General features: G+C 34.3%; 1 protein-coding gene and 1 long non-coding RNA gene across 2 annotated transcripts; one reads left to right on the forward strand and one right to left on the reverse strand.

Moving 5' to 3' along the window:
* Positions 1-460: 460 nt before the first annotated feature.
* On the reverse strand, positions 461-3,632 carry YLMG2 (YGGT family protein). Its single transcript, XM_086595377.1, has 3 exons — positions 3,262-3,632; positions 1,552-1,751; positions 461-965 (listed from the first exon to the last, which is right to left on the reverse strand). Exons 1-3 carry the CDS (start codon positions 3,562-3,564, stop codon positions 698-700), a joined length of 771 nt encoding a protein of 256 aa, XP_086451503.1. The 5' UTR covers positions 3,565-3,632; the 3' UTR covers positions 461-697.
* Positions 3,633-12,934: 9,302 nt separating this feature from the next.
* LOC147512412 (uncharacterized) lies at positions 12,935-17,473 on the forward strand. Its single transcript, XR_015217205.1, has 2 exons — positions 12,935-13,015; positions 17,396-17,473. It is a non-coding gene; the product is annotated as an uncharacterized LOC147512412 (long non-coding RNA).
* The last annotated feature ends 193 nt before the right edge of the window (positions 17,474-17,666 follow it).

Below are 17,666 nucleotides of genomic sequence, written 5' to 3' on the forward strand. Positions count from 1 at the left end.
ATTCCAGTTTTAAGAAAACCATGAGACCTTTGGTACTGAAGATGGTTGATGCAAGCTATGACTAGAGTTGTGGAGAATGGTGCACTAAATTATTCCAGGTACCTGGTTGTGGACTTATGGTGCACTAAATGGTGTTTAAGAGGACAGCAATCTGGCTACCAAAAAATTGTATACAATTTAGACTACCATAAACCAGAGGAAGGGCAAATGAAAAATGCTCTTGATCTTATAAATTACATGATGAACAGTTAGCAAGAGCTAACTATTTGATAGAAGCCAACAAAGCTGCAACATACTTGGAGTCAATGCAGGGACCTCAAGGAACTAACTGGTTCATCAATTCATTGAATAGGAAGTTACAAAGTATAGTTGCCGAAGACAGTAGGAAACTAGAGGCACCTAAATGTAAAGCAATGTAAGTATGTAACTGCTGAGAGAGGAAATCCATGTGAGGACCTAGTGACAGAGAAACTGTATTTCATTTTTTTTTTTTGGGAATAAAATTACAAACCACTTGCATTTTTGCAAAAAAAAAAAAAAAATATCTGATAGAAGAATTTAAGAGATATACAAAATCTGTATTCAGTTAATGTCAATTAATGCATCAACTGAAAGGTTACAATCCCGTAACTCCTGGTTTAAGTGTTTAAGCATAAGCTCGAGGACAACTGGTTATCAATTATTCAGGCTTCTCAACCTAATCGACAGAAGGAGAGTTCTTTGATTTCTCGCCACAGACCCTTTTCATCCATTGCTTTTGTGCCATTGTAAGATTAAAAAGGTGTGGAGCTGATGAGGAACGCTGTGGAGATGGCCCTTCAACTGGCATTTCAGCAGGCAATGCGGAAGCAGTGCTGGTTATGGCATTTAGAACAAGGAACGCTAGTATGGGGGAAAGGTCCAGTGTTCCTCCAAGAGGTGGAATAATCCCGCGGAATATGTTCAAGTAAGGATCACATATAGTGCTGAAACCAAAAGCAAAACCACATTAAGAAGCTGAAATAGTAGTCAATCATCACAAATAAACAAGATTATACAGGCAAGTCTATAGAAGGCGCCAAAACTTATATTCACATAGCTTAATGAGACGATTTCTAAAACTCATCAAATTGTTGAGGGGTAAAGGGCCTTGAGTGATTCATTTTATAGCAAGGCACAACAATGTTTTTCATACAGTTAAACATAGATGAAAATAAATGGTAGACATGCTGAATTCTAGCATCCTCCTATTTCAGACATCTTGGATACATTACCCCCCACTAGATGAGCCAATTAGGATCCTAACCCCCACCCCCCGCCCCACACACACTAGATAGGCGATTAGGGTCTCCCCCCAAGTACACACAAAAAAAACATGGTCAGGGGTTGACTGTGTTTTTTTTGTGTGTACTTGGGGGGAGACCCTAATTTCCCCATCTAGTAGGGGGGAAATCCTAATTGGCTCATCTAGCGGGGGGTAACACTAACTAACCCTAAAACTAAATAATAACAGATAATTCAAAAATCAGTCAAAACCACTAAAATATTGTGATCAAAATTCAAAAGGGCTACCTCAGAGGGCTAACAATGGCAGCTGGAGAGTTAGGGAACCAAGTCAAAACAAGCCTGACAATCAGCAGCGTGTTGTAGATGTTCAGGAAATTCAATACTCCATTGGCAGCCACAATTCCAGCTACTGAATCACCTGGTAAAATGGCAGCGAAGTTGTGCATGGACAAGGAGTTCACAGTTGAGTGGTTTCTGAAACGGATCTGAAGATAAGAGTATAACAACGGAACCATGCCTTTTTAGTGAAATCACCCAATCAACTTGGAAAACTGAAGACCTAGTAAAATCTTTCCTATATTTGAAGCAAATAAAAGTAATGTGATGCTTTTGCAGAAAAGTGGAATAAGTTTCATAAAACATAGGGGGGGGGATGACAAATAAAAAGCACTTAGAGATCAACATATACTATAGCAAGAACAAAAACTGCAAATAAAACACGTGATGCAAAAGGAAAACTTCCAGAGAAGTAGTTTACCAATATTGAACAGAAAACACCCTTTGAAAGAGCAACACACCATTCAATGTTTGCTAGATCCATTAAGGATACTACATATGTGCTATAGACTAATAGTCTAATACCAGAAAATCTAACCTTGAAGCATTTTTGGAAAGAAATGAGTAACTAGGGTATAGATTTAGGCCATGTAAAATGAATTTGTAACTAGTGTCAGAACAGACGAAATTGAGAGAACTGTGTTCCCAAGAGTCAAACGAAGTTATTAGATGATTTCTGCTGTGATGAATAAAAAGATTCAATACATTCGAAACGGAGCAGTTTTGAGATTATGATTCGCAGATGACACACTATTACTTTAGAGATTCAATACATAAGTTGTAGAAGATAAGTACTATACAGAAGAACTAGCAGAGAATTGCTTTAGAGTCCAGAGGATCTAGATAAGTCAAAGCAAGACAAGAAGTAGGATTCATAATTTTTAAGGATGAATATAGAATGTATCTTCATCCAAATATTAATAACGGACAAATAGTACCAAGTAGCAACCGCTTCCATTATATTTGTTCTTTTATGAATACAGATCAGGAGGGAAATGAGGATGCCACCGATATCACTGGTATTGGACCTTTGAACTATTGAAGTAGAGGTGCACTTCAATAATAAGCAATGTAACAGGAACATACTAATAAAACTATATTCCGAGTTCTCTTAGTTTACAGAACAGAACAACAAGATTTTATGAGGAAAAATGTTGGGCAACGAAGATATAACCAACACATATAATATATTAACCTTGTATCACAAAGACTAGGGATGTAGGGATGGATGGATGATGAGTTTGTAAACATGATATTAGGCAGGCCTTTTCTGTTAATTTATAAATCTTTAATTTCAATAGGGCATAACCCAAGGGAACTATAGTCTATAGACATTGTTTCAGCATCAGTTTTATCTAATCTTCAAATGTAAATAATGTATGAAACTCAAGTACTCAACAATCATCTAAATAGGAAACACTATTTTTTTCAGGCATTATGGTAAATTGGAAATAAAGACACACGCACACATTATGAAATTCAATTTGGGAATATCAACTGATAAGGTAAAAATTTCCATTCTTTTTTGCTTAAATGTATGGTTAAAGTAGGTGTAAAACTGTGAAACTAGCTGTAAATGTGAAAAAAATATAATTAAGAAACTTACTTCTAAAATATTTCATTCCTAGCAAGAATAACATTCTAACAAAACGAACCCACCTGGAAAACGTTGCGAAGATTGTCGGGCAAAGAGAAAAGCTTCTGAAGTAAAGGATTTTGATCAGCAATAGAGTTTACAGTTCTAAAACATTGGTCGAAAACTGACGAAATAGACTTGTGTAGGTCCCGGAAAGAATCGGGATTGGGTGGTTTTATCGTGTGTCGAAAAAATGGAGGAGTAAATGGTGTTCTAAGAAAAGCGGAAGAGAGTAAGCAGTTTGAAACGAAGTGGGATGGAATGTTTGGCTTTTGAGTAGCATCTTCTGATGATGATGATGATGATAAAGAAGAAGAAGAGGCCATGTATGGTTTTTGGTTACTAGTCGTTAGTCGTTACAGAGTGGAGCAACTGAAAAAATATCGTTGGTTGGATTGGATCACAAGATAACGTTTCTTTTGAAGTCAGCAAGCCACGTAGCATATTACCTTATGGATGGGCCCAGCTTGAGAGTTTTGGGTTTATTTACAACCCAGCCCAATGTTACAAAAAAGAAGCCCAATGATCTGGACTTGGGCTTTGTAGCCCGCTACGGTATTTTGAGGTGACATACTGACGTGAACGTGCGGATGAACATAGCAGCTACTTGCATCTATCTAACTACGTGCTTGCGTATATAACGAGGTTTTGCGGAGACAGGCGCGTAGCTGTCATGGTGTCCGACCGATGTAAATTTACTTTTAAGCACTAGATAAAAAAATTACTCAATTAATGTGTTTCAGGGATATAAAGGTAATTATATCTTAAAAGTTGTACACACCAGATCAGAGGTCTTCATCTTTCAAAAAATTGTCCCCCTCTTACTCAATTCATACATGCCAATGATTTATTGATATTTGCCAAGAATTATACTGTTGAAGCAAATGTGATTAAAACGGCTCTTCAATCTTATTGTAATACTAGCCATGCAGCCCGATCTGTGGTCTGCTATTCTTAAACCCATTATGTGTAGGCTTATTAATTTTCAGGCTTTTAATTTTGGTTGATGTGCTTAAGCTCATTTGTATAATATATATATAGTTCCTAGCATTAGCTTTTGCCGAAACAGTAACATTATAAAGTTACAAATATAATTAATTGAAGATTATAAGTTCAATTTCTTTCAAATTAATCGCAAACGTGTTAACATAACAATGGAAAAAAACGAATGTTATTGAAGAACAATTTTAAGAGTAAGAAAGTTCTCATATGTTATTTAACAATATTAGCAAACCATTGTATTCAAAGTTTCTCAGTAAATAGAAATTACATGAGTTATAACTTTTAAGACGTGGACATCACTAAGAACTTAACATGGTCTTATATCGATCAATGGTCTTTTATTTTCCTATTATTTATTCATAGCTAGCGCAAAGAACCTCACCTAATGATTGTGTTATGCAATCCCAGCCATGAAACAAAAGATAAAGTAAGGGTTGTGATGCTTGCAACTTGGTGAAAGAGGAGATATTTGTTGTTGAAGAGTAGTTGCAAACTTCTAACTTGCCTTGAAAAAAACATAATAAAGTTAAAAGAATACTAAAAAGCTTGAAGAAGTAAAGAGAAGATGATCATTGAAAACACAAAAATGAACTGCCATTGCCATTGAACATATCAGTAGATAAGTAGATACACAAAGATATCAATAGACACAAAAATACGACAAAATTCCGTACGTTCAACTTTATATTTCTCTTTCACATTTCACATAGAGAGCAATACATTTACATAACTAAATGATCTCATTAGTAGTCCTAAACTCTCACATACTCCAAAAACTCGTTCAAGTGTACATTTTTTTTTGCTTTTTCATACAAAAAAACTATCTGCATAATCTAATCACTCTCTATGGTATACCACATAATATAATTGTTTTCTACAGTGATCTTTCATTGTTTGGTACTTGTACGACCATAAATAGTTGCAATTCGTTGTGCACCATGAACATATCTGTTGTGCACCTTGAAAGTGGTCATGTGATTAACCACTGATCTTTGCATCCCTAGAGTTTGTTCTACCATTCGTCCTGCAATGCCAAAAGAAGGTCAATATACCACACTAATTCAAAAGTCTATACAAAAAATCTAAGCTATGTGCTTATATATAACAAACATGCATATTGTGTACATGTCGGTTTTGTATCTATCTATGCCAAATTATGTTGTTACCAATATGTCTAGCCTAAACTTTGAATAGAATATCTAATATATTGCCAAATGTAAATAAATATATTTAGTGGTAGTTATAACTGTATATATAATATATATCACAACCATAATATTTGTTAAGCAGGGTACGTTGGACTCACTTTGCTTGTCGTTGGCTCGTAATGGTCTTGTTTCAAATGACCGTACAACTTTTCTAGAGCCTTCAAGCGAGTGCCTTTGGTTCTTCAAATTTTTAAGTTTCTATAGCTGCTGAAATTATTGATGAAAACAATATTAGAAATTTTAAATGCAAGAGTAAACAAATTATCACATTTGTCACCGTTATATATATCTTGACCGACATCCTGAGCATAGGTAACAAAGTGCCTGATCAAAACTAATGGAACCATTCTATGAGACAGCTTCTCAAACAGTCAAACTCACAATTAAAACTATATGATCACATAAAGAACATAGCCATTAATAATTACTAAAAGAATAAGAAAAAAATCAAACTTTCATAGAAAGCAAAAATCTATATTATTAATTATTAGGAGGGACAACCAAAAGCTACATAACGTCTAAGAGCTCCAAAAATGCTAAGCATTCAATCGTTCATTACTGACTTGCAAACATCTTACATAGTAAATTGAAGTCGATAATATAATACTATTTTGATGAGAAATAGAAGTTATTTTAGCGAAATTAGACCTATATTTCCACCAATGTGACACACCACAAAGTTAGTTTTCTCTTTTGGTGTGGGAAAGTTAATCAGTATGGAACGAAAAAGTAATCACTAACTACTTTAGAACCATGAACCATGAAACACATAATAAAACAATTGCATAGAATCAAAGGAAATAAAGATTATAGATAAACTAAATTAAACCCGATAACTAAAAGAACTACCATGTGAATTGCATTTTTCTGAGAAATTAAAAACACAAATGAAAATTCAATAAAGGGCCAGAATCCAATATCAGACAAAGACGCAGAAAGAAGACATAGTTGAACTATGCGTGCAATCTATCAAGCTGAACTTTATAGTAAAAATATAAAACATAGTATGTACAACATATCGATGATTCATTGTACTCATATAAATGCGCCGACAACAAATTGATGATGGTATGCATCAATGAAGAAAGAATAAGCTATTTTGTAATGAAGATAAATAAGACTAATATATTCATCTCTCAACAAACCTCAAGAAGCTTCATGTGTACCCTAGAAATCTCTACACGCTCCATTCATTATTATTATTGAATTCTCCTAGAATACAAAAGCAGAATATGCTCATAGTGAGCCATGTCAGCAATTTTTTTAAAATAGTCTCTACTTGAAAAATAATTATTTGTCTTCTTACCAAAATAACCCTAAATTTGGTGTCCTCTCTAATTTAGTATAAATTAAAATTGTCTTTTTCATGTGTGTTGGAAAAAAATAAAATAAAACTACGTCCGTTATTTCAATTCTACGGCATGGCCTATTTTAGTAATTATGAAATAAAATAAGAACCCAACCATTCATCGCCTTCTTCTTATTGACAGAAACAAAACCCTGTTCGTGAAACACCCCACTTCAATCTACTTAACAAAACAACGGTATTAAATCCTACTTCTTCTTTTTTTTCCCACCGCTACGGCTTGATAGGCAACGACTACTTATTGAGTAGTGTAGCATAAATAGACAAAATAAAAATGACAATACATTGTCATTCCATACCTGAACTCTTGATATGCCCACGATGGATGGTAAAGCATGTCTCAGTTTTTACAAAAAATGAAAAATCACAAAATTTGAAGCACTAAGAGAAGTTTCTCCCATAAAACCGTCGGGAATATCTCAATATCCTATCAAGCTTCACACACCTAATTTTCTTTCCAGCTGAATCTCATCGTCATATTCCCCATCATCATCATGGCTCTCCCCTTCTTCCTTGCAAGAATCTTGTTAATCTTGTGTAGCTCATTGGTGAGTTTCTGATCCTTGTTTTGTTTTACGTGCCTTTACGGCATCCCCGCATCTTCACACCAAATTGGAATGCCGCCTTTGGCATTGCTTCCTTCATTCATTGTATGTAGCCCATTCCTCTTGATCTCAAAATCCCACCTATGAAGAGGCGACCCTTTGCTGTCAAAAAGAATCCAATAGCCTTATAAGTATCTATATATATCTCCAGTCTTGGTTTGAAGCTATCCCCTAATGATTTCTCAAATTAGAATCACATATTACATTGCACCAGATACTGTACTGTTTCTCAGTCAGAAAAAAATCTTTCATGTACCAGCCTTGCATTTAATGTGTGTGTGTGTATATATATATATATATATATTACATTTCATAATGGTGTAATGTCATTCATTGTTCATTGTTCACAAACTTCAGAATTGAAGAAATTACTATCTATTAATTCAAAAAGTATCAAGCATGTTCTTACCAATAAGAAAACGACTTACTCTGCCACCCATATCCATTTTTGACAAGTCATCCTCATCGTCACTATCCACGACTTCACGGTTATATTCCTGGTATCCAGGATAGCATTTGGAGTAGCTCTAAGATATAAAACCAGGATCCTTCTCCCGGGCATCCTTTTCCCTAAGTTGCTGAAGCCTTTCATCATCACGTTTGAAAACCGACCCAAACCCCCTCGATCCTTTTCTGCGTGGATCTTGTGGGAAGTTAGTGCCAACTTGCACATCATAAGCTTGCAAATTTTGTTGGAGATATTGTTCAAGATTGGTGAACTGCTCGGCATTAGGGTAGTCAAAGCTGGAATTGGAGGATGGATCGGTGGTGTTTATTAACTTAGTTTTGTGATTGTTTTTTGGGTTTTGTATTTCTAATGGTGAATAGGAAAATCATGCGTGTGTTTACTTTTTCAATTTAAACACAATTGAAAAGACCAAAAAGTTCTTATATAAATTACTATTCACACCAATAATAAGGTTAACTTGGTAATCAACCAACTAATTATTTGTTAAGTGATGACTTTTTTGAAAATTTTGCTGATGTGGCTCACTATGAGCATCCTGGGAGAATGGATATTAATGTAGGTAGGATTTATGGTTCAATCTTATTGTAATATTTATGGTTCAATCTTATTGTAATATTTATGGTCAAATAATCAATAGAGTAAAATCACATCTCATCCATCATAAAAACATGCCAAGAATAACGTCTATTTCTATGGTGCATAGTGTATCTAAAGTTCCTTGTACTACTTCTTTTCCTAATTACTTAGGAGTCCCATCAATACTTGGTAGAGCAACCATGGATCAACATTCTCATTTGATTTTGAGATTTCAGAGTCGATTGGCAGGCTGGAAGTCTTCTTTGATATCAAAAAGTAGTAGGATTACATTAATTAATTCCGTTATATCTGCATTACCTACTCATATTATGTCATGTATTAGACTTCCAGTTCATCTTATCGAGGAGTTAGACAATTACATGAAATGTTTCTTTTGGGGGCATGATGAGAAGGGACAGCATAAATTACATTACTTCAATTGGCACCTTGTGTGCAAACCTCCTAAAGGAGGGTTGGGTGTTAAATACTTTGAGGTTCAAAATGTTGCATTATTAGGCAAATAGGATTGGTCTTTATTGAATCCAAAGTCTATGTGGGCGACATATATGCAAGCCAATCGGGGCAATTATCTTAGAGCAAGTTGTCTATCGTCTACTTCATTGGTTTGGAAGTCAATATACAAACTTAGACATCTCCTTGCACATGGTATTCGGTGGAATATTAGAGATGGTTTATCTGTTCGGGCATGGCTAGATTCACGGTGCCAAACACACTTTGCCCACTCCCATTACTTCCAACTGGCTGTATTTTAAACTGTGTCAGATTTTATTGATTAAGTTTGTGAATCAGTGCTAGAATGGAGAGTTTGTTCTTACTCATTAGCCAATCCCTTATGCTAACATAATACTTTCACTGCCTTTTCATATCGTCGCCCGTGAGGATTCCAAATTATGGGCACTTGACAAGCATGACATATACACAGTCAAGAGTGCCTATACAGCTGTGATGAAGTTTCTTAATCTTGAACGGGATATTTACTCTTCTTTATATTTGAAGATATAGAAACTACAAGTGTCATACAATATTCGTTTCTTCTTATGGCAGGGTTCTCAAAGGGTCATTCCAATTGCAGATTTTATGGCTACTAAATCTTTTTTAGTATATCCTACTTGTTTCTTATCGCTACAACAAGAGGAAACTTCGGTTACATCTTTTTATCGGGTGTCTTTTTGCTTGGGCGATCTTGTTTGGACTTAATTTTTCTCAGGCTATAAATGCTGCAAGGAGAGATCACATGAAGTTCTGGCTATTGGATATATTCTCTATGATTCGCACGTCAAATGATTTTCAATACCAGGTTATATTGTTTCCTATGATGAGTATGTGGGTGATTTGGCTGGAGCGAAACAAATATCGGTTTCAACCTACAATGCAGCCACCCAATCCTTTCAAAGTCATTCGAAATGCTCAGTGACTATCTAGTGAGTTATTGAATCTGCATTCTAGTATGAAATTCTCCAAACATATGAGTAATTCAATTGCAATTTGTTGGATCTCCTCCTCTCCACTCTCTCAAATTCAATGTCGATGGATCCTCTCTCGGTAACCTTGGTTATGTAGGTGCTGGTGGTGTTTTAAGGATTGGTTTGGGTGACTTTATGTTTGGTTTCTCTGCACCAATTCGATATATATGCGGAATCCACTACTCTACGAACTAGTATTCAACTAGCTACTCAACTGGGAATAACAAATATCATATTTGAAATTGATTCCCAATATATCTTTGAGTGCATTACAAAGCACAACTAGACTATACCATGGGAAATATGATTGATCATCATGGATGTTCAGGACCTCCTTCTATCTCACACTTCATTTAAACTCCAATGGATTTACAGAGAATGAAATTGTGTGGCTGATGCATGATCTTACAAAATTTGGCTCTACTTTCGGGCCGGTGGCTCAACCCAAAGTGTGGCCTAATCGGATTTCAATTCATATCGAGGGCTTTTTTTTTATCAAAATTTTAATAAAGAAAAATAATCGTAAAGGCGTAAGAAACTAAGAATTGAGCCCTATAAATTTTGGGAAGTTTTTTTTCCCACATATTGTGTGTGGAGTGTTTTTTTTTTTTTTTTTTTTTTTTTTTTTTCAATCAAGTGGAAATTTTATTAATAATGATAACGAGTTTTACAAATAATTATGACATACATGCAAGAAATCTGCGCCATGAAGTCATTTCCCGAATAGCAAATCTTATCATTCAAAAACAAACTCATTAGAACCAGCTGTCTATAACTTTCGAAAGTCTTTTGAAGAGCTCAACAGACTGCTGTTCCAAAAATCCAAAAGTATCGAAACTGATTGAATGGAATAAAACAATGTTGGTTAGCCCTACATGCTTTTCCATCTTCCCTGTTGTTACCCCGCTTAGCAACTTTTCCCACCTCAAAGTCACCATTCCCCAACCCTACTAACGGAGAGACTCCAGTTATGCATTGACACATGTATGTTTTCCCTCAGACCAATTGTAAATCAAAACACCCGTAGGCAAAAGTGTCGATTTGCTCTTATTCGAATCAGTAAGAAAGTTAACAGGACTTTCTTTTTTCACTTGTACCCCAACCCTTCAAAATGCATCACACAAAATGTCCCTAACATGATCATGTCGGTAACATAAGTTTTTCTTTTTTGTTTGTTTTAATTATTTTTAAAAAAAATTTCCAGAAAGGAATTTACATGTTTAGAATCCTAGTTTTAGAAAAAAAAAATAGAATTTATGATATAAACAAAATTAATTAAGGCCTATTTTTAACATGAACTTTGGGGATTTTCCAACAAACTAGGCAACTTATGAGGGCTTTCTCAGAGAGAGGCCTTAGGCAATCGAGCCATCACTGACTCAGGCTAAGAGTAATGAACGGTAGCTCAAACAAATTTGCCAAAAGCTCAACAACTCATGTCTCTAGGGCATACTTCTGGATGGTGTAATAGACCACCACCTAGTATTGATAATCTAGTTTTCAATGATATAACTGTTGTATGTACTCTCCATAATGTTTAATAAATAAAGGATATGCAGTTACCCAAAAAAAAAAAAAAACTCTTGGGTAGTTATTCTATACACCAAAACAAGTCCTTCACTTAGAATCTACCTCTCGACTCATTAAATTCATCATTTTTTTTTCCTTTGTCTAGTGAAATTAAAATAACAAAATACCTAAATTAAATCATTACTCTATATATAATATAGGTATAATAATTATATATATAAAAAAATAGTGTTAAATTTCTCCAAATTTAAAAATACAAATAATATTTGCTCCCTCTAATGTAGGTACAATTGTACAACTATTGGACTCATTCATCCAATTATCGGAAAAAAAAGGGGGTAGATTAGAAAGATGAAAAACTTAATATAAATTATTCTATATGTAAGATGTAAAAATGTATATGTGCAAAAAAAGTAAAATTAGGTTGAGTAGTATTTATTTGTATGTGATAATTAAGGCTTGCCCGAGCTAGCTGGGTAAACCGTCATGGTGTCCGCACAAATTTGTCGTTTTTTTTTACCCCATCGAATAAACAATTAAAAAAAAAAAAAAAAAACAATAACAACAACAACAACATATTTGTCTTTCAGTAGGACTCTCAATTCAGTGTTTAGAAATTCGGACCAAACTAGTGGTTGAACCAATCGAAACCAGTAAAATTTCTGTTCGGGTTGGTGAAAACTAAACTTTTGGTTGGACTCTCGGTCTAAACCAAACTGGGGTTGAATCGGTGAACTGGTTTGATTTTAAACCGAGAAAAACTGGACCGACCATAATTTATTCTTTAGCAAAAAAAAAAGTAATAATTTATTTATTTTTTGAAAAATTGATTGTATGTGGACATAGTTCGGAATTATTGAAATTCTAAAAATCTAGAAAACCAAAATTTCAACCCATGTCATATTTTGATTTCGATTAATTTTAAAATTATCAATATTCTGACCCTATCTTTTTGAAAAACCAAAATATTTGGAGAAATTCTAACTTTCCGTTTAGAATCGTGAACACTGGTGGGGAGTTGAACTTAACACCTAAACAAAATATTCCAAGCTCCAAACCAACATGTTATTATGTATTTTTATATAACATTTCTATTTTGATTTATAATACCAATTAATATTGAATTGAAATATATATTTATTCATTTCATTATTACAAATATATAATTTATTAAATTTTTTGCTAAATAAGTATCAATCGGTCCAACCGAATCAAACTATGGTTAAACCATTTCAACAAAAAATCGGTTTGATTACCGGTCTGGAAAACATTGAGTCTAAATAGAAAAAAAAAAATAATAATAATAAAAAATAGAAAAGAAAATTTAAGTACGTGTAAGGTTGGGGAAAACGTGCAGAGCACGTGCAATGAGCTAGTAAAAGGAATGCATGTTATTTTCTATCTTCTTCACCTATAGTGTCCACTGTCTAGTACAACATAGGAGGCAGACAGGTAAGTGTCGTGTTAGATCAAGTGCTTATACATAATCAAGTGATCTGATTTGGGGTGCATAGGATAGTAGCTGGAATCATTGAAGGTATGACTTTGTGATGCGGTTTTTTCATTTATTTCGATAATAATTTTGTGGATGGGTCACATAACTACGTAACTAGCACGTCCTTCTTCTGCAACTGTTTGAATTGGGTGTGCAAAATTTCCTTATTGAGCATCTCCAATAATGGATTGTGTACTTTTATTAGTTTTACACCTCACATAGGCTCCACAGGTGCCATTAGGATTTAAACCAACCCCACCCCCTGGGTGTGCAAAATTTCCTTATCGAGCATCTCCAATAATGGAGCGTGTACTTTTACACCTCACATAGGCTCCACATGTGCCATTAGGATTTAAAAACCCCCCCCCCAGAGGCAGGGGATCCCAGGGCACACCCTAGCGTAGCGTACTCTCAACATTCTATTAAATAGTTATTTATCACTTAAGACTTAATCACTGTATTCAACCAAAAAAATGAAAAGCCTAAACAAACAGTAAGCCTATACTTATTTCTCTCCTCCTCTATTTTAGTTTTCTACCCAATCTCTTTTGTTATATTTTGCTCCCCCCCCCCCACATACAAAAAAAAAACGCACACACACACAACAATTTGTCATTGATCACTCTAAACTTTCCCACTCAAACAATTAATATCCTTACACGGTTTTATTTTCAGTTTTCTTTCATCTTAGTCAAGATTTTCCTGGCATGAATTGTATTTTTACTGAAGGGGTCATTACAACACGTAGTAACTAATAGGGTCACAGTCTATTAGCATATATACTATGTTTGTGAAAACGGTTTCAGGTTTTGAAATATGTTTTAATGAGAATCTATCTTATTTATTAGATGTGTTGGTTGTGGTGTTTTATATGTAATTTTTTTAAAAGCATATGCATGATTGTTATTCTCAGGTGATCTCAAGTTTGATGTATATAATCTCAGCTTGTATTAATCCAAACTTACTTATTGTCAGTTTATTCTTTCCAGTTGAATACTTAGATTCCTTCAAAGTACTTACTATACAAAATTTAAACACTAAAGATGTTTTCATTTAAAGGGAAAGCAGGCTGAATTTCATTACCGTTGCTTGTGTAGGCGGATGAAGCATGTTAGATACTACATGCAATGAGTCAGATCGAAACTTAACTTTTAAAATTAGGCTTTTGTGCATCCGTGTATAGCAAATTAAGCTTTGGTCTTGAGAAGTAATAATATCATTTTTTTTAAAGGGTTGGTAATATTGATCATATTAGAATTCTCATTTTTTCTTTCTTAGTCGTATATATGGTTCTCTAGGTGTGATTGTGTTGGACAAGGGATGTAAATGGGGCGGGTCAGGGTTGGCTCACCCTCACTCAATTTTCTGGCTCCCCATTGTACACCACTAATCAAGATGTAAGAGTGTGTTTGTTCTAAGGAAAAGGCTATGGAAAGGAAAGGAAAATAGGTGTGATCCACCATTTCCATAGTTTTTTTGGCTGTTTCCATGGAAAGGAATAGGGCTTTCCATATGGAAACCAATGGAAATGGCTTTGTGTTCGTGCCCTATTCCTAAAAAAAATTACGGAAATGAAAGGAAAAAAAAAAGAAAGAAAGAGGCGAACCACTCCAACAGCTTATGCCACCAGACCCTTTTTCTTATCTTCTCATCTCTCATACCACTCAACTGATAGGGTTATATACTAAAAACATTACTTTTGTATTAACTCTAATTCTTTATATTTTGAATGAGAATCATATGGGCAAATGTTATGAATATTATATATGTTATTAGTTATATGCATGAGTCTAATATTTTATGTTGTAGATGATATGGTGTGTGGTGACACACAGAAGATCATATCATCAGTACCTTATAAAGTATAAATAAACGTTCACAACTTAGATAGATTTTGACAAACCATTAGTAAGGTTGTAGTATAATCTAGTATTAGTCTATCTTGACTACAGGATTACACTAGTACACTTTGTGTGTATTGAACCGGACCAAGTGAGATTGTTTCTCTTTATACTGACTATATAATAGAACAAACACCTATGTTATTATGGATGCTTGTCCTCTTAATCCAGATATAATAACGGACGTTTACGTGCATTGTACATTGTTTTAAATCATCAATGAGTGAGATTCATTTGTGAATTAACAAACTTGATGGATTGGATAATGACATTGTATGTAAGGTGTGTTGTTGATTATAGAAGGAATCCGTGACTCGCAAAAAGTCGGGTTGATGATGTCCCCTTGAGGAGTTCATAAGGATTGTCATGTAAACTTTGCAAGTGGATTTAATCCAACATGACAATGAGGTTGAGTGATACTACTCAAGGACATAAGAAGTTGATTAATGTAGTTGTCAGTAACTTGACTTAATCAACGGGCATTCGATATCTTAAACACGGGGAGATCAACGAGCACATAATATGGAGCCCATAAACGTAACACATAATTTGGGATTAGGGCGGTAGTGCAACAATGACCTTTAGTGGAATAAGTCATTTGTTGACGGAGTTGGGCAGTGTGTTCTAGGCAAACATGGAAAGCCCAAGCCCATCAGGAGACCTAACCCTGATTTCTCCTCATGGTCCCTGTTGTAGCCTATAAATAGAAACCTATTTCTCTGGCCGTTTTTCTCAAGGTTTTGCTCAAGAAAAGTAGATCCAAAATTAGTTCCGGATTTTATGAGTGAGAGAGGCCAATAGAGAAAGAAGAGGGTGGTAGATCATTGCCCACACAATGTCCATTCTAAAGATATGAATACAACAGAAGATCAAGAGGTTGCTGATTTGTAGAATTCAGATTCTCAGAGTTATCACAGCTGATAAAAAAGGTATGAATTTCTAACCAAACCGTGAACACCCTTTAATTCCGCTGCGCATGGTGTTTAACGGTTCGTAAACCATTCGGTGAAACTATAATGGTTCCTACATCAACATCTTTCTTTTCAGCTCTCAAACTCTACCTCGGGTACTTTCTTCTTTCCCTGCCCTTCTCTTTTTTATGGGATAAGCATGTTTTTTAGATATACTTTTTTCTTCTTCTTATTATTAAAATAAATTCATTAGTTGGGAACTTCATTAGTGAACTATCTCATAAATCTTGGAGCACATACAACAACTATGATAGTTTATATGGATTTCCCCTGAGGAACGAAGACCCAAGTCTTCAAAGAGATACAAAAAATACCCCTGTAATAGCTCATATCAATTAAAATCATAAATTTGGTGAACTATAGCATTATTTCTCAACCTTGTTATGAAACGCTTCCTTACGTTGTCATATATTATCTCGTTACTTTTGTTAGTAGTTAATTATGCTATTATCATTTCGATATTGCAGACATTTTCATGTTAGTTAATACTATATATGTTGTTCTTAATATTTTATTCGTGCTTAATGAAAATATTATTATTATTATTAGACAATATTATATATGAGTTTGCAGATGTCATACAAGTGTTTATACTCTTATATTGATAAAACAGGGTAGTTTTTGTCATTTTTTTTTCCTATGCTAAATTCATTTTAATTTACAAGTGTCATGTATATATCCGCAAAATGAAAAAGGTCATGCATTTTGTTTTTTTAATTTTTTTTCCCAAGAGCAATGAGTTTTGGAGAAAAATAATAAGTAGTTTGGAGAAAAACGATAAGTAATATGGATGAATTATTCATGTTTTTAGCTTTCTTTTCTTTTCCACATATTTTGCATAACAAACAGGATTATTCATTTCCTCAGTCTTATTTTTCTTTTTCATAGTTTACCAAACAATCACTCTTTCCTTTCCTTTCCATTTCATTACTTTTCGTAGTGGACCACTTTTTTTATTTCATTTTCTTTTCATTAGTAAAATTTTAACAAACAAACCCCTAAATGTAAGCATCGAGAGTCACCCAATGGAAAAAAAGTACGCTACTTCAAGACCTTGCACATTGGTTTGAATGACAACCCAATTCATTACATACACCTCAAGCACCTCAATTCAACAAAACAACTCATCTTGTAATTTAATTAAATGATTAGTATAGTAATCTAAAATTGTGTGTCTTATTGAATTGATGAGTACGTTCAATATGTGTCTTTCTCAAATTGAGTAGAACTGAACAATACCCAATTTGGGCGTCCATAAAAGTCTGTAAAGGTAACCCATTTTTTTGTTCTCCTTCTATTTAAAAAAAATAAAATGAAGAACCAAGCTTCAATTTAAAGCACTTGGGTGTGCAACATTATCTTCACAAGTTTCTGCACATGGTGATGCTATTAAATCCTGTGAAATTGAATTAAAAAAGTGATAAAAAAAAAAAGGAGAAATTTATATTAGAAGAAGAAGAACATCAAACAATAACCCAAATTTAATCTTGATGTGTTCGTTAATATTTCACTTTGACGTTGTTTCCCTTGATTTCCGTTGTGTTGTGAAGTGGCAGTGAAGGAGAATGATTGATGGAGGGGAAAGAGATATGGAGGAGAGAGAATGAACAAACGTGAAGTTAGATGGGCGCATAGTTCGGGATTTCGGAATTCTCGGAATTCCGGTAAATCCAAAAACTGAAATCCAATAAATTTCGACTCTATAGAATTCGGAATTTCGAACCCTTTCGGAATTTCAATTATTTCGACACTATATTTAAATTTTCAATTTTTTGAAAAACCGAAATTCCGAGCGGAATTCCGGAGTTTCGTTCGGAATCA

This window comes from Coptis chinensis, chromosome 3, assembly GCF_015680905.1.
Source record: "Coptis chinensis isolate HL-2020 chromosome 3, ASM1568090v1, whole genome shotgun sequence".
Taxonomy (NCBI): Eukaryota; Viridiplantae; Streptophyta; class Magnoliopsida; order Ranunculales; family Ranunculaceae; genus Coptis; species Coptis chinensis.